The following is a 23,553-nucleotide window of genomic DNA, read 5'->3' as shown; positions in this document are numbered from 1 at the left end:
TTATCTATCAATGCAGATACCAATGCACAGACAATTCATCAAAGTAACTGAGTGCAGAGGACATTAGAGCAAAACTCCTTTCCATTTGCATTTGTCATAAAAATCCTATTGTGTATGAACCCAACCTGATGAAAATATACTTGACATTTAAGAACAAACCGTGATTTTATATATATATATATATATATATATATATATATATATATATTGGATTATGTGGCATTTCATATTAATTATTGTACAGTAGAAACGTTTTTATAATAAATGTGCACCTTGCAACGTGCACTACAACATTCTGGTGCATGTTGCAAGGTTAAATGCTGACTTTAACAATGGCAATTTTTTGCCTTTCCTTAAAATGCTGAATCTGTACACTCATTTATTTTGTAATTCAGATTCTGCTCCAGCTCTGGAGTCAGAGAGGTCGAGTTTAAGCTGACCGATCACATCCCTCAGAGGTAGTTGCTATGGTGAGGGTTATGGTTGAATAGATATGGGGATTGATGGGGAATTTTTGCTTACTCAATTAAATTTTCCAATAAACTGATCAGGAAACAAAATAGAAACAGATCTTATACAGATAAGTTATTCCAGTATTTACTCTTTCACATACAGAGTTTAAATTAAGCAAAGATGTAAATAGGTATTCTTATTTTTAATAATTTCTTATTGTGTTATAAGTAACATAGATATTTGTGAATAGTTACAAAAAAGAACAGCATGTCTCTCACAAAACTAGACATAAAAACAGAAGCAGAAAAACAAACCAATCAGACTTGCATTGGTAAATAAACAATTATGTGGTGTTAATTAACATTGTGTAAATACATTGGAAATTGTTACTGCCTCAGAATGACTGGCAATTAGAGCACACAAAACTGATATTGAGCAAACTATCTTCACATGTTTATTTATTGAGTCTGAGATTTTTTGCCCCACAATTACAGCTGAAATATTTGGCTTGCCAATTGACACTAGTAAAAACATATGCTTACCTATCTCATTTAAAAGCTAAATAAATCAAAATGAAATGTTTATTAAATATTCAGTTGGCAAAGAATTGTTACACAGTGAGTCAAAGTTCATTGTGGCTACCTACTGAAGATTTTGCTTCACTGCAAAGATGATTGACCTTCAAAATACCTCTCGTAATCTTAACCTTATGCCATCCACAAGGTGTGTGTGTTATTACTTTCATACATTTAATGTATAAATTAAAGGATATTATTTTATGGGACTGGCAGCTGGAGAACAATGATCCTTAAGAGGACTGGAGGGTAATGACTATGCCAGAGACTTCCTTGTTCATATTAATCAGAGAATTAATCTACAGCATCCATAAGCACTTCACATTAAATGAGAAATGAATCTTCAGACTTTAAAAATACATTGGGGTCAACAGCTTTTTGATGTATATTCTATAATTTAAAACAAGTGCTGCAAACACTTAAAGTAAGGCAATGCATATCATACTGTATCTGTATGCACTATAATTAATGCAGTTGAATGACTGAGTAATCATTGTTTAAAATAAAGTGTTATTGTAAGAGACATTCCAATATTCTCATTTTTGATTTGGTTTATTCATAGAATAGTCACATGGCCCTCAATATACCACAATCTTGGTTCTGTTTCAAAATAAATATCATAACATTACTGACCTTAAGTCTGAGATCTTCAGAGAATGCGTGATGATTGAAGGCAATTCACCTTGACAATACACTAGCAAGAGAAGCTGAGTCATGAGAGATTTTTTTTACATATTCTCTTTAATATTGTGTAATACTTTTTTCTTAAAATACAGTCTTTTCTGAGGTAGACCATTACAGTTCAAGAACATTATCATTTTTAAAACAGACATCAAAAGAGACATGAAATAAATATTTTCATGTACAATATGCTGCAAAAATGAGGTAGAAATGGTTACAGAAAATGTACAAGAACAAGATCCAAGAACAAAATTACTGTACTAAGAGATTCAAAACAGCTAATTAATGGCAATTTTGTTGGACAAACTGTTAAACTAATTGTTTGCTTGCGTTTGAAAATAGGGAGAATCAGTATTTTCCTTGAAGTTTTAATAAAACCAGTGATATGCCATCTTGTCCCAGTTTGGGTGAGCAGGAAGTGCTGCTACATTTTGATATCTACGTTACATGTGTTTGTGTGGTCCGGACGTCCCTGAGTCTGAAAGTTTCTGTAGTTTTCTGCCTCTTTGCCAAAGATCAATATATGCACCTTGGGTCATTATGATTGACCTTAGTGGCATGAGTGAAGCCACCGGCTGTACTTGAAGAGCCGAACAGTGCTATAGGGTTACTGGACATCAATCAGAATATGGCTTCTCCACAAGGCTATGGTCAGATAGAGAAGCGGGGGAAGGAATCTCACCAAGACGACAAACCATTGTGCTGAGAGCAAGGGCTGGGCTGGAGGGAAAGGGGCAAGCAGGGACTGTTACATCAAAGTATCATCAAAATTAGGGACCAAAATAAGCCAATCTATAGAAAATAAACTGTATAAACTGTAAAAAAAAAAAAAAAACTTCTTAAATGGTGAAGATGTTACAAATTTTAGGACTGCAAAAGCCTTAAGGCATTGATCACTCCACAGTGAAATACACTAGTAAAGGTTGCTCCATCTGGATTGTCTCTATATGATGAGTGTGTCAACAATTTGTGATTAGACATGATTAGCTGCCAATTACATAAAAACTTTATGATTCTTAATCTTTGGGTTATTTATCTTTTGATCATAGAATACTTTTGTTCTTTTCTAAAGGAGATGGAATTATACTTTCATAACATACAATGTTGCACATGTCCATGTGGTGAATTCCAAAAGTCTGTGCATATCGAAATATGCTTTTTACCTCTAGGTGGGTTTGGATATGTTTCTACAAACAGTTTGTCCAACAAAATAAAATGTGGTCTGCCATCTACAATAACACTTCATGAAGACAATCATCACTCCATCAAAATCTACATAAAAAATAAAGGGTAAGGATAAGGTAAAATGTTTTCATAGAGAGTTAAAAACATGGATTTATGGCATCAGATATTCTTTGAAAAACCTAACTTACATTCATTGTTTGTCTTTTTTAGCATTTTCAAGTTTCACCTACGAGATAATAGCACAGATGCAGTGTGTATACAGGTCTGTGTCAGGTCTGTCGCTCACCTCCAATACTTACTGCTAAGATTACATACATTCTTTATTTATTATTTCTGAGGTAAAGAAATTCTTCCTGAGTATTTCAAACAAGACTACATTTACTAAGATAAAATAAAACTGAGTAAAGCAGAAGAGAGAAAACAGTCATTTGTGGACCAGTGCTTGTTTTTGTGTTAGAGGGTCCTGAGTAAAGGCGCCAGAAAATCAGAGATTGTGAGGAGGTGTTCACATATTGATGTATATGTAAAAATATGGTGCAAAATATGTTTTATACTATGTTCTGAAAAAAGTGTGCCAACAGTATTAGCCTGTCTCTTTCTCATCTGACTTATTATGGATTTGCATTTTAATACTATATGAGTATCACTGCATACTCTTTTGATAAAATGACCGTGTTTTGACAAAGTGCACAATATTTGACCACGGCCTAACAATTAATGCTGCTTTCTTTCCTAAGTGTTTGCATAACAGTAAATACATTTTGGTGAATGCTGTGACTTGGGCAATATAATATGAGCATTTGGTTTTCTTAAGTTTTAATAAGCCCTTTAACACCAAACAATATTTAAAGTAAATCCTTGAAAAAGATACAACACCACTTGAGTGGACTGGCAATAAATAGGATCCTGAGAGTAGCAATTCATGGGGATATTTTAGAGGGAAAAAATCAAGTTATCTATAACCTCCAGGTTTAGTCCAGGATCAAGGCTAATTGTAATTCTAGTGAAATTCCAAAATATAATACAGACCTTTTGTCAGATATGCCAAGCAACTAATAAATGCCCTTTAAGAAAGGCCTAATATTTAATTTCTTTGGGGAAAAATATAGTATATAGAAAAACAACACACCATGGCATGTTTCATAGATTAAATGCATTCAATCAAAAAGGCCTCCCCACCATAAACTGTAATTTCTTAACATATCCAACTCTTTTGGCTGCAATAAGTAGTTAAAAAAAATGAAAACTTTAAGCAGTCCCCAACCAGTGGCTGACCAATTAATCAGTGGCATTAAACTTTGCTCCACTCCATACAAGTGTCCAGATCTTTGGGGGTGCTGTGTGGGCATACCTTACAGAAAGCATTTTCAAAGTCTTGGAAGGCAGGGGAAGACAGGGGGGCAGGGAGGCCATGAAGGGGCACGGGTGCAGAGGCAGAAGCTGATTCCAGGGCCTGCTGGCAGAGCTGCAGCAGCTCCCAGATAGAGAAGCCTTCTGAACGTTGCAGTACAGCTGCAATCTCCCTTTCGCTCAGACTGCAGCCTTGGGGCGCCAGCGCCTGCAGAAGCACCTGTCTGCGTGTGCTCCCATCTGGCAGGCCTACGTGGTAGCGCTTGGAGAAGCAGCGCAGAAGGGAATCTTTGATCAAGTCAGGCTGTCTTGTGGTGCATACCACCAGAACCAGGCTGGTCTGACCATGCTGGGTCTTCTCTAACTGGGCCTGCAGTTGCTGTCTAAGCCCCTCCTCCTTAATGGACTCCACCTCACTCAGCAACACCACTGCAGGCTGTCGGGCCACTGAGAACAGAGTGACCAAGAGTTGCTCTGCCTCTCCCTGCAATTTAGAAGCCAATGTAGCACCATTTAGCCTGTAGAATGTGGCACCCAGTTGAGATGCAATGGACCGCACCAGTGTGGTTTTACCCCCTCCTTGTGGGCCGAACAACAGGACGGTTCTTGGTGGGCGGACGGCAGGGTTAGGCCGTAAGACAGGCCACAGCAGGTCCTCCTCCAGTGCTGCTTTGATGTGACAATTACCAGCAAGTTCAGTCCAAAGTAGAGCTGGGCTGCAATCCTGCAGCTCCCTGCTTACTAGCTCCAGCATACGGGGCTCCATACTTTTCAAGGAATCCGAGCGCTTCTGAGAACGATGCTGTGCAAAGGCCTGTTCTGCACCTCTGTTCTCCCCAGTCATGGCTGCTGGAGGGCTGTAGTCCCCTGCTGCTCCATATGGTGGTGAAACCAAGGGCTTTATTCCACTGTACTTTACCACTTCATCTCCTTCCAGACTGGATTGAGATGAAGGTTTGCTCGGCTTAAAAGCTTGAGGATCCGTGCTTGCTGTTCCAAAGCTATTTCCGTGGCACTCTGCTTTATCAGTGACACCATAAGGAGAATCTCCCTCAGTTTTAATTGGGCCGTAGCTATATTTCCTATAGCGTGAGCTGTCTCCATCTTCCTCTTCCAGGGTCATCTCAAATGCTTTCCTCTTCAGAGAGCCCCCAGGATCTGAGCCCCCTAAACTGCTGTTCTGATAGCCATAGCTGCCTCCAACCACCATGGGTCTTGAGGGAATTGGAGAGGGGGCGGCTATGCCAGAGGAGATATAAGGGGCTGATGGGTGTGAGTAGCTAGGAGCAAGGCTAGTTTGGTGTGGGTAGGTGCTAGGGGGGTAGTTGTACACAGGGGCTGAAGGTGTATAACTGGGGAGAAGTGTGGGGTTAGGCTGAAGGGCATGTAGCGAGGATGGTGGAAGTGCTGAGCTGGGTTGGGGACAGTACCCTGATGGGATGTAGGTGCCATTGTAACTGGGGGGGTAGTCACTGGAATGGGGGCCACTGCAGGAGCTGCTCCCACTATAGCCTGAGTCTGAAAGGTTGCTGTTTACTACTGACACACTGCCCGAGCCTGGTGGACCTGCTGATGTGGGTACCACCTTTGGCCCTGTCAGACTATCATGAGAGGAAGGAGGTACCAAGGGGTATGCCCCGTCAGTGCTGTGCGTGAGAGGCCATGGTTCCAATTCACTTTTCTGGCCTCCGTTGAGAGCCCCAAAGGCCCCAGGCTCAGGATACGCGCCCACGCCAGGGCGCTCATATGGTGAGTCCAGCATGCCTGAATATTTCTCAGCATAACGCTTTAGCAGGTTGGAGGCTGTAAGCGCTGAGATGTCATCATTGGCCCATGCATAGCTGTAGGATCCACGGCTGCGGCTAGGGTAGAGCTCAGACTTATGGGCAGGGGATGAAGTGGTGGAGGATACATCCAAATGCTGCTCAGGCCACTGGCTCAGGGACTCGGCATGCTCCGGGTTCCAGTGCATCTTCAACAGGCCTGCCAGATGCAGCAGAACAATTTATCAGATTATGGAAGAACTTTACATACTGTATAAAAAAAGCATAATTTCACATTATTTTAGTCAGTCTTGGATGGATGCAGCAATTGTTTCACCTTTTTACATTTGTTTAACACTACAATAAAGGCCAAAGTACTGTATACTTCCATTGTCCGTGTGCCACTTAATATCGCATTGTGAATAGTCTGCACATACTGTATTCGTGAAGACCAATATTCCTATTTGAAAGCTTCCGTATGGGGTTGTGGTTAAAATATTATACTTTGAAAGGCTGAGCGCTCGACTGTGCGTGAGAATGATGGCACACAATATATCCTGCACAAAGCATACTCTAGCCACTAAACCCCACCAACTAAATTTACATAACACAGTTTTTTGAAGGCAGTATTATAATATAGTATTCTTTATGTACATGAATGTCTTGGTGAATGTTTATTTTATATCATATGTTTTTTATTTTGTTTTATTAGTTATTTTACAGTATTTCTTTTTTATTGTTACTGTTATGTTTTAATATTTATAATTATTCTTGTTTCTGCCTGTATTGTGTGTACTGATTCTTTAGCAATATTGTATGTAAAACAATCATACAAATGAAGCACTGTACTTTAAAAATGGAGAACATTGACCGTTATGAGCATAAAAGTGGAAGGCTGTGAATTTGCTCTTTTTTGAAGCCCTCAGACATGCAGAAGCCTTGTGTTGCCATTTGTATCTCTCCCAGAGAAGAAACTGTTATCACCCTTTGCATGTTTCCCTCAATACATCCCCTCCCACCACCACAGTCCATCCACAAAGCAATTCTCCAAAGGCCCTCGTGGCAGGGAAGGAGGGAGGCAGAGAGAGAAGAGGGAACAGAGGGGAACAGGGAGGAGACGATGTGGGGGAAAGGGAGGGTCAGGACGGGTGGACAGATTAGTTGTATAGTTCTATTCATTGGACCCTTCCCGTGAAGTACTAGGAGTGTGGAATGCCCTTTCCTCTCCCCATCTCCAGCCCTGCTTTCCTGTGATTAATTATGCTGGCATAATGCTGAGGGAATGAAAAAGGTCTTAATGCATGCAAGGGAGGGAAAAACAAATCACAGTAAAAATTAAAAAATAAAATCTCCATGTCCCTTCCCCCATGGAAAATTTTTTTTTTCTTCCGGTGCATTTTGAGTTTCTAGAAATAAAATAAACTCAACAGAGCCAATCATCATGTCTGGAATCACAGTTCAAAAGGATTGCATAAGTCAAATAAATTCTCAAAAATATTAATCACAATGTATTAAAATAAACCATAAAAGCATCAAAAATGATTTAAAGGGCTAGTTCACCCACACACACAAAAACATTTTTTTGTCATCATGTTCCAAACGTATATGTCTTTCTTCCATTAACACAAAAGGTGATGTAAGGATGAAATTTTGCCTCAGTCATCATTCAATTTCATTGTATGGAAAAATGATGCAATCAAAGTGAATAGTGACTGACGATATTTTTATTTCTTGAGTGAAATATCCCTTAAATTGGGACATGCAATATTTCTGCCTGTTAATACTACAAAAATCTGAATCTTTTGGTGAGAAGTGCCTGTTCGATTTTGAGTTTCATGGCACAGAGAATGGCTTTAAAACCAGCTATTTCATGAGGTTTTTCAAACTGCTTCTTCCAGAAGTATTAGCTTGAAATACCTCACATAGTGTGGCATTATTGAACTGTCAGGAATCTGCCTGGGGTAAGAGCTACAGAGGGAAAATTGGGAGGTAAAGGTAAAAATTGCAAATCTCAAGTATAGATTGCAATCTTGTTAGAAAGTGATGATCCATTGATCTCACTTCTGTCACTATGTGCAAGCTGCTGCTTAATTACAATTTAAATCAAACATTGGCCCAGTATGCCATGTTCCTCACTCCACATGTAAAATTTTTCTCCCAAAAAATGGTCACTCCCTCGTTATGCACTCTTTCTGTTTCTCAAACTCCCATTTCCAAACCTTCCTACGTGTGTCTTCAGATTTCACTTGCTATTTATTCCAAAAGATCACACCAACAGACCAGATGGCCATTGGATTCCCACATCCTTCATATTCAAATCTAGAGTCTCAAGTTCTCCATGTCCAAACCCAGGCCTCTACGAGGACACTCAATCTGATTTCTAATATACCAACAAGAAAAAACATCAAAATGATTCAGAATGGATTTAGTCAGTGTAGGTGCCATATTTAATTTTTCATGATTGAAATCGAGGCTGTGAATTCTGTTCAATGGGTTGAACTGTACATTTGTCATTCATTTAGTTGATGAAACGTTACAAATTTTGGTGATGAAACATTAAAAATGTCATGCCAAACATAATCCAGTTGACAACAACAAAACAAACTCAAAATACATAAGTTATGATACTGTAGTTAAACATGATCTAGAACACTTATTACAACCTACAAACGGACAGCACGTATATCCCTCACAGCCTCATTTTCAGTCGTGAACAACTAATATATGTCATCTACCCTGACGAAGGTCAATATATAAACAAGATGAACACAGGTAAACTTATGGGCCATTGTCCAGCCAGTAGAAACAATATACGATCAGCAGGAAATACCCATCTGCAGGCTGGTTTGTGAAGTGCTTTGTGAAGCCCAATAATAAGGCCAGTGTGTGACAGAGATGGATGGCAGTGCAAGGGAGCTCATAAAATCTGCAGCAGGAAGGCAGGGAGGAGGGGGAATGGACAGAAGGCGCTCTGGCCGTCGTGTGTGCATGTACATGAACGTATGTGAGCGGATGGGGCTCGACAATTGGGAACTCATTCAGGCGGTCAAACTGCTGTCCACTCCATCAATATACATGAGTGCGTGTGTGTGTGCAACACATACACACACTCCATCAATATACATGAGTGCGCGTGTGTGTGTGCAACACATATGGAGAAGCTCCTTCTAACAGGACATGGAAAGGCCATTTCTGTCAGGTTATACCTGATTACTTGAATTCAAGCATGAATGTCTGGAACGGTTGATCTTTCACAGTGTTGCTACTTTGTGTTGCATTACCCAACTAAAAGTGCTATCCATTAGAATGAAATCGACTGAAAATTAGTTGGTCTGTAAATAGATCCTTGCCTCAGCAGGGACTCACTTATAATCTAGATGTTTCTATTTAAATCAAGACAGTTCAGCAGAGATTATCTAATTCTGGGCATTTGGAAATAGATAGTCTGATTAGACTGGTAGAAATGGGAATGGCCAGTGAATGCTATTCATTTCAGAGAATAAATTAAGTGTATTAAGGTGAGCAATTATTATCTAAATCAAAAAAGATAGAGGCCGAGATGATCATGTGAGTCTGACGATCTTTGCTTACATTAAAAGACAGCTTCATGCAAACAAATAAAGTCCATACGCTCTTGAGTGCATGCTTTTATTAAAGCAAAAGAGGGACATATTGAATACCAAGAAGTTCTGAAATGTGCGCTGATAATAAAATTGTAATGAACAGCTAGTTGCATTAAATGAAGAAAAAAAATGCAAAATAGAAGCATTTTTACCATTGGTCTATTGGACCCCAATGTAGCCAAAAATATAGCCACATCCATATGACCAAATCTAATCACGCATCATTAACATGAGAGACTGCTGTAAACACAGATTGCTGTGCAGATTAAGAAAAAAAGGGCCCTTTAAACAAAACTTAATTGTTCACATGGGACTTCTGGCCATTGCTATGTGTGAGCCAGGATGAGTAGCTTGCCCTTGTAACTCAGGGATGGTCCGAGGCTGGCAGGGAGACAGATGTTTATACTGGTCGCCATACTGTCTGTGTGTCCTTTGTTGGGCCGCCCATCCAGCAGGCCTACTGGCCTGACAATCCCGTTGGTCTTGAGACAAAAGCTTAGGGATGCTATTGTCAGAGGCCTGCCTAATTATGGAAATCGTATTAATCTATTCAGCAGCAGTGCGCTGACAGCCTTTGTGCAGGCCTGGGATTTATTGAGGGACTTTTGCAGAGTGTGTGTGTTTGTTTGTGTTCCCCATCTTGATAGTTTGCAAATATATGCTGAAGAAACTGCTTTGCCACCAAAGAAGATGCAGACATGCAAGTCTGTGTGGCTTACTAATCAGTGCATTAAGAAACACAATTTGCATAGTTTCTATTTAGCTTAAAGACAGTTTTCACAGTAAATCGCTCTGGAAAGTTGCATTTTTCAATCCATCCCCTTTAAAACACTATTCAATACAGCTATATACATGCAAATGGACATTATTGGCCATCGCGATGAGCATCCCACCACGAGTGATGTATGTCAAGTTTGATACAACTAAAAAACACACCTACTGTCACATCCCTGTATTCTGTCTAGCCATTTAAATGCAAGAACCTGCCTTATGTAACTGCCTCCTAAGAAACACATCCAATGGGTTCAAGTGAACACAAAAGCAGGCTAATTATACAACTTACTGACCATTTAATTTAAAAAAATATTTAGTTTTGCACAAACCTTCTCTGATGAATTTATATCAGCAATTTCACATCAATAAACCAGTAGAAAAGGTCAGGCTTACAGAAATATTAGTTATAACATGGAAGCGGCTACTATGCTACTACAAGCAGGTTGCCGAAGCAGATGGTTGTGCAATGTGAGACCAGAGCAGGCCCGGCTGCCAGAGGATGCTCAGCTTTTCACAGCTCCCCAGGGGTCCATGTGCACTTTCAGGCCGCGCCACTTTTGTTTTCCTGGCCTTAGGAACAAAACCTACATGGATGCAACAAGCCTTCAGGGACACAGGGCCAATAAACTAGGCAGACTGAACAGAGGCCAGTTGTAAACAGGAGCAGGCTGAATCAATCCAATTAGGTATTTTTGTGGGTACCCACTCCCTAAACCCCAGACATACAGTAGATTTAAGTAGGGTTATCTAAAGACAACCCATTCAATGCTAATTCAAATATCAAACCCTGCACACTCTACTTTGCATTTTCAGCTAAACAAAATTCTGACATCTGCAGTGAGTACACTCACAATCAGCTGCCCTAACAGTGTTGAAATAAGAAACAACTCAAAGGGATAAATGAACATTCTGGCATCATTTACTCACCTTCATTTTATTCCAAACCATATGACTTTCTTTCCTCCATGTAACACAAAGGAGATGTATAGGGACTGGCTGCCTCAGTTACCATTGACTTACATTGTATGGAGGAGAAGAAAAAAAGCAGCATCAACATTTTACAAAATTTCTTTATTTGTATTACACAAAATAAAGAAATATAGTTTTGGAAGGACATGAGGATAAGTGAGTAAATGACAACAGAAATGTCATTTTTGGGTTAACTGACACTTCAAAAATAACAACACTACACACACTATATTCCTTGATTAATTACTGCCAGTTACAGTTACATGTCAAAACAACTGAAAATAAGTTGTATGGATGCATAGTGAACCTTCTGTTTTGAATTTTATACTGAAATTTCAGCCCACAGATTTGGTATGTGTGGAACTCCCTTTGAAGAACACAGATGCCACAAAAGAAGGCTTCTTTCAAGAGAGCAAAAAGACGCAAAAGGGAGAAAGAGGGGAAAGATGAGAGACAGAGAGAAAGACAAGATCTGGTTGAAAAGAGTGCAGGCAGGAGGATTGTATTTACATTAATTAATCACATTGGTGCAGATAAGATGGCCTGTGTTCAAATTATCTACTGATTTGTATTCCGTTCAAATATCCCTGAATCAATGCTTTAGGATGAAAGACTGTAAGTCTATGCAAGGTGTTAGCCTGCACTTATAACCTTGTGTGACATGCGTTGAATTTTGTCTTCAATATATGCAAAACATAATTGAAATTTATTTAAACCAACTGATCTAATTTCAGGAGACTCCGTGCTGTCAGAAAGAGTTAAACCAGGGGTCGGCAACCCTTTTTGACATGTAGTGCCTTTTTTATTTTCCTGGTCAATGGCTGTGCTGACACAATTACAAATTATATTATCAGCATAACAGTTTCAGAGAAAAAATTTGTGCAAAACCCAATGACTATGATACAATCATTATCCTGCATGCAAATTTTTACAGCATCTTGTGGAAGTGCTTTAATGAAAGAAAGCCTGTCGTTTTGAACAAAATGAGTCATAAATTTGCTTATTTGATTACTGATCATGAAATTGTATGGAATCTTAAATATTTCTCATGTCATTTTTTTTAAAATCAAGTAGAGGGGTAATCACTGTCACACAAGCAACAGCGAGAGAGGAGCAGGCTATTTTATTTATATAAAGTTTTTCGCACCTGCATTCCAATCTACATCTTGATGTAATCCTTCCTCATCATCACGCAGTATGTTTTCATCAGCTGAATGGGAGGCTAAACACTATTAAAGCATCACAAGCCGATCAACTATTTAACCCTTTTTCGTAAATTGCACCTGCAAAATCCTAAAACTTTAATTCCAGGTTTAATTTATATTTTGAATAGACACACAATGTGGGTTTGTTTTATTTTTTAATGTAATTTTTAGTGTGTCCAAGTTTTAAGGACGGTGTACCTGTATGCTGTGTTGGAAATCTTAAGGATTAATAGTGGTGTTTTCCTTATTACATGACGTGTTGTTCTGAAAGCAAAAAGAAACAAATGAAACATGGAATGTCATCCGTGCAGCCTGGCCGAAGCACAAGGTTTACTCGCGCGATTTACCAAAAGACAAGCGGTGTCGGCTTGTGGTGTGCGAATGGTTGGCATGCGCTGCATAAATCTGTTGGGTATACGCAGTCTCATCACATCTTAACTTTTTGTTTAACCTCCCATTCAGCTCATGGAAACACGCTGAGTGATCATGAGGAAGGATTACATCAAAATGTAGACTGGAATGCAGGTGCAGATTTTCATATAAATAAAATAGTCTACTCTATCACCGTTGCTGTTGTGCCAGTGATTACCCCTATGTTAAACTATCATGTCATGTGACAAAACAACATGGCGCCAACCACAGCGCAGATTGTCTTTGGGAGAAACCACAACAAAACTACATCTGGTAAGAAACCTAATTATGTTTTTACATTGAAACCTTTTTGAGTCTTGTTACATCCAATATGCCTTTTTTATAATCTGAGCAATTTATCGCAAAACGCTGCGTTGCTAAACACAAAGTGCACTAATGTGTACTTTAGCACAACGTTTCCTGAGAAATCCTATATTTACAGTGCATTATCACATTAGGAATCAATGGGTTCATCCAAAATAAAATACAAAATTTGCTTTCTGTGGCTTTGTATAGAGTTAGGAAATAAGGTGCATTTTGAACTGTTCTGAGACCAGGGAAGAGAGACAGCATACAATAATTATTAAGTAATTAACTAAATAGTGAATAATGTATAATTTTATTATTATAAATGTATTTATCTACATTTAATATTATACATTCATTTATCTACACCTTGGATAATATTTAAAATTTCACAACTTAGTTCTGCTGTCCACATATGTTGACATATATTTTTAGGAAAACAATTTGCTCTATTTGCACTTTTTTGCATGGTTACATATCAAAAAGCGAAAGGGAAAATGCACACAGCAGTAACGCTCTGGTATAATATATGCTCATTGCATATTTTTTGCCACAGAATGACTGGTAACTGTGGCTAATGTTTTGCCACAAAAGAAGGAATACAGATTTAGAATGACATGAGGGTGAGTAAATCTTAAAATCCCTTTAAATCTTGGAATGCTAGAAGTGGAGTGTCTGTGATCACATACTAAGTGAAGGAAGCAGTTACAGTCATAAGAAGATTGAACAATCTTGCAGAAAGGGACACCCAATTTTTTTTCAAATTATTTGTGCCCCTATGGCTGACAAGGCACCAGCACAGCTAATAGAACCACTAATAGGCTAAATGAGTAGAAATGCTATAAATGTCCCAGGCCATTCTTTTTAATTATATATTATTAAAAATTATTAAATCATTTTGCCAAAAAGAGCTGTTTGGCCAAGAAAGAGAGAAAAAAAAAAGACTTTGAGTGCAGCTGTACCCGATGAAGGCTTTGAATGAGAACAAAGATACACACAGACAAGTGTGAGATTTTCCCTTACACAACCATTAAATAATCCTGTATGAAACAATAGCTCTTCATTTATTGGCCTTGCATAACTGGACATTACTAAGACATTTTTCAAAAGTCAGTATGCATTAGTTGCAGTAGTGCAGATAACTTGATCGCTCTCTCACTTTCTGCTCATCTGCTCTTTCTTTCATGGGCGTAAAACAATGTAATAGCAGAAGAGGCTGTGGGCTCATGAGTTTTCACACCTGCTCCTCAGTGCACTGCCAGACGTTATGGCTCTTTTCAGGCGGGTCCCGTGGGGTCCCTAGAGGAAGGAGCCTATCTGCTAGAGTGGCAGTGAAGGATCTGATTTTTCCCCCTCTCTCTATCTCTGAATATTCTTCTATGTTAGCTGTCCACAATCTCTTAGCTTTGAAGGCACTTTTGCTGTAAGCGTCACCAACTACAGATTGATGTTGACAATTCCTGTTCCTGTTTTTACACTACTGTAATAATCTCACTCCATATTACTCGGTGTGAGGATAATGAGCATACTGCAAGAAAGGGAATAAACATTTGTGCCAAATGCATTACATAATGTATTACTCATGGGGAAAAAAAAAATCTAAATCATCCCTTATTTGCTTTTTTGTACAATTTTAATACATTTGTAAATTTTTCAATACTGCAAATATTCTTTTTTTTTTATAGCAATATAAGTTTACTTTCAAATAAACACATATTACCTTTAAAACACAAAAAAATGTGACATGATCCATTCATTGTACAGGCAAAATAAGAAAAATATGAAAGTGCAATGTTTTCAGAAGTGACATCCATAAAATCTAAATTTGTCATATTTGGATGATGACTCATATGCATGGTGCACAGCTGGTCAATTTAGCTTATACAATACGCTTGTAGGTTACCATTGGAGCTCACTGGGTTTGAATGAATGATTAGATGTGTGTCTAGATGCTCATAATTTTAGAAACAACTTCCCCATCCCCCTGGTCAGCTAATTCTTGTCCACAAATGGCCAAATGCCTAGCACCCCCACTGTTTAAGAAAAACAGGGTCCCTATTTTCTGTGGCCGCAGGCCAGGTTTAGGTCATTGTGTCCACTAATATATTAAAGAACAGCTGTCCTAAGGCTCTGTGATGACCAATGACCAATCACCCCCTTCCATCTGTCTCTCTTAACCAATCTCTCCTCCATCTCCCCCTTTTCTCCTCCATCCCCTTTTTCTAATCTCTCTCTTAACCCCCCCTCCTCCCTCCCTCACGGAGTTCCCAGACTGCGTAGCAGTACCCTCTCTCAAAATCCATGGCCGCTTTATTTAATGACCCTACCACAGTGTTGGGATTTTCTGTTTGCGCACTCACAAGCAGGACTTTGTATTGGCTCATCATAGCTCATTTTCAACCTAGTTTTTAAAGAATCGTGTTACTCTACCTACATATCAGCAGATATGCACTGTTCCTCACCATCCTGTCTATATCCTATGACATCTAAACACATTTACATACTTGTTTGAAAATTGTACAGTTGCTCAAATGATAGACCACTGCACTTGCGATTTAAAGGACCTGGGTTCAGAGTCTTGAAGAGCTCGCAAGTCCACATGTAAGCCAAAAGTGCATCAGAAATTTTGTTTTTTCATGTCATATTTGCTTTTATGACACTATCGGTTAGGTTTAGGTTTAAGATTTAGGGTAGGGAGGTCAGTATTGTCTATTTAAAACTTGATAGTGGTGGTGGTGTAGTGGTCTAAACCACATAACTGGTAAACTGGTGATCAGAAAGTCGTTGGTTCAAACCCCACAGCCACCACCATTGTGTCCTTGAGCAAGGCACTTAACTTCAGGTTGCTCCGGGGGGATTGTCCCTGTAATAAATGCACTGTAAGTCGCTTTGCATAAATGTAAATGATAGAGTATTAACCTTTAAAACCTCCGTTTGTGCTTAAATTTAACTCGCTTTTAGCGCCACTCAGTGGACATTTTACCTCGGAACTGTCGCAAAACATGTAAGGGACCAAGTAATATCATTTTGCAAAGATTTTGCCATAGTCACATAATTTTCATTAGATCAGGCTGCTCATTTCCAACCTAGCACAGAATGTGTTCTTGTTCATGCAGATTGGACAATACTGTGCTGTTATACACATGTGATTCCAAAACTCCCTGAAGCAAGGGTCTTAATTAGAATTTAGGCAGAACCATTGACAAGCCCTTGGAGGGATATCTTGGCTCCTTTGGCCGGTCAACCACCAACAAAGCAGAGAACAGAGGCCAAGCTTGACAGCAAATTAAGCCTCAGAAGACCTGGTCTTAATTGGAAGCTTAATTGTGGCAGCAATGTGCCTAATGAGCTATCTTTAATGATGCTGAGATGATGAGAAGGGGCAGGGGGGTACCAGGCAGAATGTGTATTTCTAACCCTCTTTTCCTTTGGGCGCCATTTCTCTTCCATCTCGCTGACTGCGCTGTGGGCTAATTAAAGCCCATTCACACACGCCGCTAATGACCCCTGTGCTCATTCACACAGACACTTCAGCACCTTGCCTGTTTACTCAAGGGCCCCTCCAGAACTGCATTCAGCCTGATGTTCTCATTAGAATAGATGTGTTGGATGCTCGTTGTTACATCACTCCTTTAGAGGTATAGAGTGGACTCAAAGCCTTAATGACTTCACAGATGCAATAAGATTGCTTCTTCAGTCTGGGCCTTTAGTATGGAAAAGGGAAGAAATGAGGTCATGGAGAGAGACTGAGCTGGAATTGGGGCTGGATATGCTTGTTTCTCTTTAAACAAGGAATATGTTGGACAGCAGGGCCCCCGAGCAACAAGAGTTAGAGCACTCATGGGCTGCTAGCCTGGGACTGATTTAAGGGTGTGTTTGAAGTGCAGATTACAGATTCTTTGCACCAAATCCCTCCAGGAGTATCCATGGCCCCAGGAATCTCTCTCAGATTTCCTCCAGGTCTGGCTCTGACTGTTCCTCCTCAGCTTGTGGCCCCTACATGCAGAGTTACGGAAGAGGCAGCACATCTAATTGTTTGTGGATGCAATGTGAGTGCATGTAACCGCATGTGACAAACATCACTAAAAAACTAAATACTGAAATGCACATGTGAGTGAAATGCACAGACATGTCTGTTCTCTTAAGTCAAACAACAGCACTGATGTCAGAAATACCCAGCCATTCCACAAAGAGGATTCCAGCATGGATGTGACACTATTCACATATACTTTACACCATATGAGCTGCCCTGCATTCACCTGAATCTGAACAGAGGGCTTATAAGGCATGCAGAATGAACATATCAAGAACGGCTAAAGAGAGCAAAATAATTTTAGTCTGTTTAAAAGCTTTGAGGGGAAACAAGAGGGACATATAACACCTCTGTGTGCCGTCCTAATATCACACTACACACTCAGGAAAACATTCACTCTCTCTCTCTCTCTCTCACACACACACACACACACACACACACACACACACACACACACACACACACACACACACACACACACACACACACACACAGAGAGAGAGCAACAACAACAACAACAACAACAACAAAAAGACTGCATGCTGCAACACTGAAAAATCTTGATTGGTCACATCAGTCATCTTACTCCAGTGGTTAAGACACAAAATTGCACAAATTAAAAAAAAGCTGTCCAGATCCTGTAAGAATTTTAAATATTCTATCAGAGGTTTGTGACATTTTTTAAATAAGTTGTGTACAGAAATACTAGACTGCAAAAACCTTTTGGTTTTTGGTTGTAGGGTTTGTTAACATTAGTTAATGCATTAGGTATCATGAACTAACAATGAACTATGTTTGTTTTTTATAGCATTTATTAACCTTTGTTGATGTTAAAATATGTTTGATCATTGTTTGTTCATGTTAGTTCATATTGCATTAACTGAAGTTAACATAAAATTATAATGGAAAACATGTATTAGTATATGTAGTGATTAACATTACCCAAGATTAATAAATGCTGTTAAAATCTTGTTCATTGCAAGTGCATGTTAACTATTGTCTTAACTAATGTTCCATTCACTAAAATAGGTAAATTACATTCAGATGCATCTAAAGGAAATCAAAAGTAGATTTTCATCTTTGAAATCATTTTCATCAACAATTTTGGTCATAACAAAAATGTGGCTTGTCAACTGCTGCTCTTCAAAAATCAACTAAATTGGCTGGTCTAGACAAAAAATGTCATTTGAGTTCCACCACAGAATGCTTCTTTGTACTCCACTTCTGAGGAATGTTTGACTCACCTTCTCAGGAACATCTAACTAACTTATGAAGATATGTTTAAATATCATCAGTATTGATTATAAAAGATACCCAATCTCTCCAAAGAAGTTTTTTGCCATTTTGACGTGACCTCTAAAATTATAGCTACACCTAGAGGGAGAGCTTTGGAATTTTGGAACTATTTGCACAACACAAAAAGTAATTATATTGGCTCACATAACAAAGGTTTTCTGAATGCCTTGCTAAATGGAATTATAACACCATATTACACATCAATGGTAAGCGCTCGAAGCAGGAACCTAGGAAGTATGCTGAAAGGTATTCAAACTCATTAATACATGATTACATCTCAAATTGAGGTCTTGGTCCTTTAGTTTGATTTCCATTTCTCTTTTCATGTAACTGTCATGCCTATTAAAGCACATAGAAGAAGAGCTAAAGACTGGAGAAAAAAGCATCTCTTCAGGTAGAACTGGGGGAAGAAACCCCATGCTGGCCTACAAACAATGCTGTTTTGGAGAGGGCCAGCGTGGAACTCGAATGAAGCCTGGAAGGGGGGTTAGGAATGGGGGATAAAACTGGACACAACCGTTATTAAGTCAGTTGAGAGGAGTTGGGAGTAGAGCTGGAGAAAGGAAGGCAGAACAGAAGAAAAAGAAAGAGAGAGAGAGAGAGAGAGAGAGAGAGAGAGGAAGTAGCTGTGCTAGTAAGCTGAACACTGGTGAGCTGACACTGTTAGGACCATAGGGTTTCTGCTGGTAGAGCCATCAACATACCCTCCCATCCCTTCTTCCCCCAGTCCTGCACAAATATGAAAATTCTGTCATTACCTACTCACCCTTATGTTGTTTCAAACCCGCATAACATTCTTCTTCCAAAAAATCCAAAAGGAGATGTAAGGCACAACATTAGCATCTTTTTCCAATAAAAGCGAATGACGACTAAGGCTAACATTCTGCCTAACATGTCATTTTGCGTTCCACATGAGAAAGAAAGTAATACGGGTTTGGAACAAAATGAGGGTGAGTTAATGACACGATGACTGTACTATCTCTTTAACCCTTATATTCTCTTGAGATTGACTTTATAGGATTTATATTATGGGATTTAATTTTGGGGTCCCAGGGACCCAAAAATTTAGGTGTAAAAATAATAAAATAATAGGCCTCTTAGTTTACCTTGTATTGTGTTCCTCTGATGTAATTAGGGAGTAGGGAGATACTGTTGAAGCTTTATCCGTTTTTACCACAAAGTGTGCATGCGGTTTTCATAAATGTGACTATTATCCATTCTATTAATGTTGCATCTGTTTGGAGTCAATTTGGGTGAAAGACACAAGTGTTATTGCTCAGACAAATCAAATACCTAATTAACTGTAGCCATAGGGGAATTTTGATTATTAATCCAGAGTTGACAATTGGTGTATTCATTAAAGTTGCTGCACAGTCATTTGATATAAAACAAGAATGTGGTTAAACTTACTGTAGGGGACAATGGGACTCAGCATTCTGCGGACCTGGTCTCAATTATGGTAACAGTTATGCAGGGAAACCCAGGTTAGTGTCTGTACGGCTGTATTCCATCGCTGGCCCGTACTCACATTGGGACTCTAAAAAATCTATTCCTGTAAGAAAATAGAGGAGGGGCAGTGAAGAGGGGTGAACACTCATAGCATAATCCATGTGATAATTTTAAAATGTAAACAAACAAGTTTATGATTCATGAATTCATGCCTGCAGCATGCACCCACAATCAAGACCTTCAAAGCCGTCATCTAAATTTTAGACAAGAAACAGTCATGCAAACAAGCACTCTCACTGTGGGCTGAACACACACAGGGGTATTCATTAAGAGCCTGCACACAGGCATTAAGCTGATTGTATGGTTGTGTCCAGCTTCTAAAGGGACCTTTTAAATCTCCCTGACAAAAAGCACCACACATACCATAGCCGTTCTCCTCACCTCATAACAGCAGCATATAGCATGCTTTCACAAAATTAAGCTCATTTCATCCCTAGCCACACACTCTCCAGGCTCAATTATCCCTCTTTTTTCAACGACTTATGCAAACTATTGTCAATTAAAGTAGGATATATTAAAACACACACACATATATTTATATATATATATATATATGTGTGTGTGTAAATATATTAACGTCAATATACTAAAGGAAGAATGAAAAGAAGCAAAACATAAGCCAAATTTTTGATCAATCAATGTTTTGATAGTAAATAAAAAAATGTAAAACATTTTAAATTGAATTTTTTTAAATGTATTAAACCAAAGCACACAAGTAGTGAAATGACTGTTTCTGAAAATGCAAAAGCTCACAACTAATTAATTAATTAAAAAAAATTGGCCAAATAAATAAAATCCAAAATCAAGTGAATTTAACATATCTCTAAATAAATACAGAGCATCAACAATTACTTTAGTGCGACTGGAAGGACAGAGTCATTCCTTCTCAAGTGAGAATCTAGGAAAGCTCACACATGAATGAAAAATATTACATAATAATGTTAGTCAAACAGAGTGCCGTACAGCCGTGCTGTTAGGAAATGAAAACTTTATTATGACACACTATTAATAATACAATTACATTTTCTGCATGGTATCATAAACTGTTGTAATGTACAGAATTAAATATTCATGAATGTGTAAATATTATCTGATATATCACAATTATACAGATTTAACGTCAGTTTATTACTGAGCCCAAACTGTTCAAGTTAAACATATGCTAGTAAATGAGCAATAACCTTCCACATTTTACTAAACAAACCATAGTAAATGTAATATTATTTTCTGTAGATGCTCTATACAGTTTATGTAGGTTTTTTGGAGAAATTGAGAAATTGCATGATATAAATAATGTCAATCTTGGAACATAGATTAGTCAAAAGACAGAACTTAGTTAAAATCCATAACTAAATTTTAAGAATAAGAGTTTTGAACATTTTTAACTATAACATGATTTTACATTTGCTCGCTGACCGAAAGACTATCCTAAACCAACAGCTTCTCAACTTTCTCAGAATGAAAGCTGACACATTGTATATACCCAACACTTTACACATACATACACATGCAAACATCAAGAGAATTCTCTTAACTGAGCAATATGCTTCAAAACAGACACCTGCTTTTTAATGGAATGCAGCTGAGCATTAAAGGAGAGAGATTGCAATGAAACAGAGCGCAGAAGAGAGTCCAAGCTATCAGAAGGAGTGTAGAGGACAGTGCAATTCAGGGTTAAAACTTTCAATCATTTACAGCTTCAGACAAGAGCAGTACCAAACTGCAAATCTACCAGTTTAGTATCAAAGTAGACATACCATTTTATGCCTGCATTTCCTCATCAGATTCAAAACCAGTTAGATAATCCCCGGAGCAGACAGGCTCATGTGCAGGGTCCTATTCTTTTTTCCACATATGGGACACGACTCAACACTCTCTCGCTCTCTCTGTCCGTCTCTCTCTCTTTCCCTCCCAACCAGTGACAACAGAGCACCCACCCACACACACAAATACCCTCCCCCACCTTTCCCATCCCCCTCTCCCTCTTTCTTTCTTTCTTTTTCTCTCTCTCTCTCTCTTTTTTGTTAAAACTATTTAGGCAGAGAGAATGAGAGGTGGACTGTGGGTGGGGGCAGCTGACAAATCATGCTTGTATTCTTTTTAGAGATTGCAAGGGAGAGGGAGAAAGAAGGATAGTTTTAGGTGGAAGGATATGCTGAGAGACTGAGCTAGTTCATGAGTGTTTAAAATGGTTGAAATACATTTTAGAATTAAACTGGGTGGTAAACGTTATAAAACCAAATTGAAACTTAAATTGGAATTTGCCAGGGTTGAGAGGAGATTCCGATAATGTGTCCAAAATGACATTTCCATTAAATACAACAGCACAGGTTATCTTAGTGGATGTTAAATTGACTTGCATCAGCAAAGGTCATGACAGCTATAGGGATACTTTATTGACACCAAAGTCCAGTTTGACATGCTTCAACATGTCAAAGCTGTGCTTCTGGACATAAACATATCAACATACAGAAAAAGAACAAAACACCTTAGATATACTCATTACCTTACTTTAGACACCATAAAGTGGTTTCAGGATGGTGATTTAAGATCACAGCTTCAGCTCCACTGTTTATATGTGAACACATGATATACAACTGCCATACTGACCGGTTAGCATGTCGAAGCTAACATGGGAGGGGCCTAAAGTAATGGAACCTACAATCTACAGACTCCCATATTTTCACAGGTGGACTGGAGTCCTGTGCATTTATTTTTGGAGGTCATCATCAATTTTAAGGAGTGTGTGAAGCTGTGTGTGTCTGTGTATAGAGCATTTTGGCACAGCTGAAGATCTGTTTTTAGTGCGTGGTGCCATGTGCATTCAACTCCTGCTCTTGTTACACATATCCGTGGTGGCATAAATCTCCATCATATTGCCGTATCTCCTCAGAACTAACAAACATGCAGCAGATTAAGTGTTCCTTGTTTAAAGGGATAGTTCTTCCAAATGAAGAGTCTGTCATTATTTACTCATCCTCATGTCTTTCCAAAAGCATATGACTTTCTTTCTAAAGTGGAAGACAAATAGAAGATGGTTAGCAGAATGTCTGAGCTGCTCTCTTCAATACAATGAAAGTGGATGGTGACCAGATGCTGTTAACATCCATAAACCATCATAGAAGCATCATAAAGTTGTCAATATAATGCATGTGTTAGTTTCCAAGTCTTTTGAAGCCATATGATAGCTTTGTGTGAAGAACAGACTGAATTTAAAAAGTTATTCACTGAAAATCTTTAGAATCTTGCTTGACAGCTGCTGTCAACATTCACTTTCCTTGTATGAAAAAGAGTAGCTTGGACATTCTGCTAACCATCTTCTATTTGTCTTCCATTATATAAAGAAAGTCATATGCAGATATTCATAGGATGAAAAAAAGTCAAATGGGTTTCTTGATGAGGGTTAGTAAATGATGACAG

The 23,553-nt window shown here is 38.7% G+C and overlaps 2 protein-coding genes across 2 annotated transcripts in view; one reads left to right on the top strand and one right to left on the bottom strand.

Annotated features, from left to right (window-relative positions):
• Positions 1 to 23,553, top strand: part of zgc:158263 (ceramide kinase family protein) — an 867,176-nt gene that overhangs the window by 370,409 nt on the left and 473,214 nt on the right. The window lies entirely within an intron of this gene.
• Positions 1,657 to 22,020, bottom strand: LOC127618399 (fidgetin-like protein 2). Its single transcript, XM_052090825.1, has 3 exons — positions 21,891 to 22,020; positions 20,035 to 20,176; positions 1,657 to 6,227 (listed from the first exon to the last, which is right to left on the bottom strand). Exons 2-3 carry the CDS (start codon positions 20,057 to 20,059, stop codon positions 4,186 to 4,188), a joined length of 2,067 nt encoding a protein of 688 aa, XP_051946785.1. The 5' UTR covers positions 20,060 to 20,176; positions 21,891 to 22,020; the 3' UTR covers positions 1,657 to 4,185.

Source organism: Xyrauchen texanus, chromosome 25 (assembly GCF_025860055.1).
Source record: "Xyrauchen texanus isolate HMW12.3.18 chromosome 25, RBS_HiC_50CHRs, whole genome shotgun sequence".
Lineage (NCBI taxonomy): Eukaryota > Metazoa > Chordata > Actinopteri > Cypriniformes > Catostomidae > Xyrauchen > Xyrauchen texanus.
Note: the sequence above shows the minus strand (reverse complement) of the source record. Positions and strands in the feature narration are given on the sequence as shown.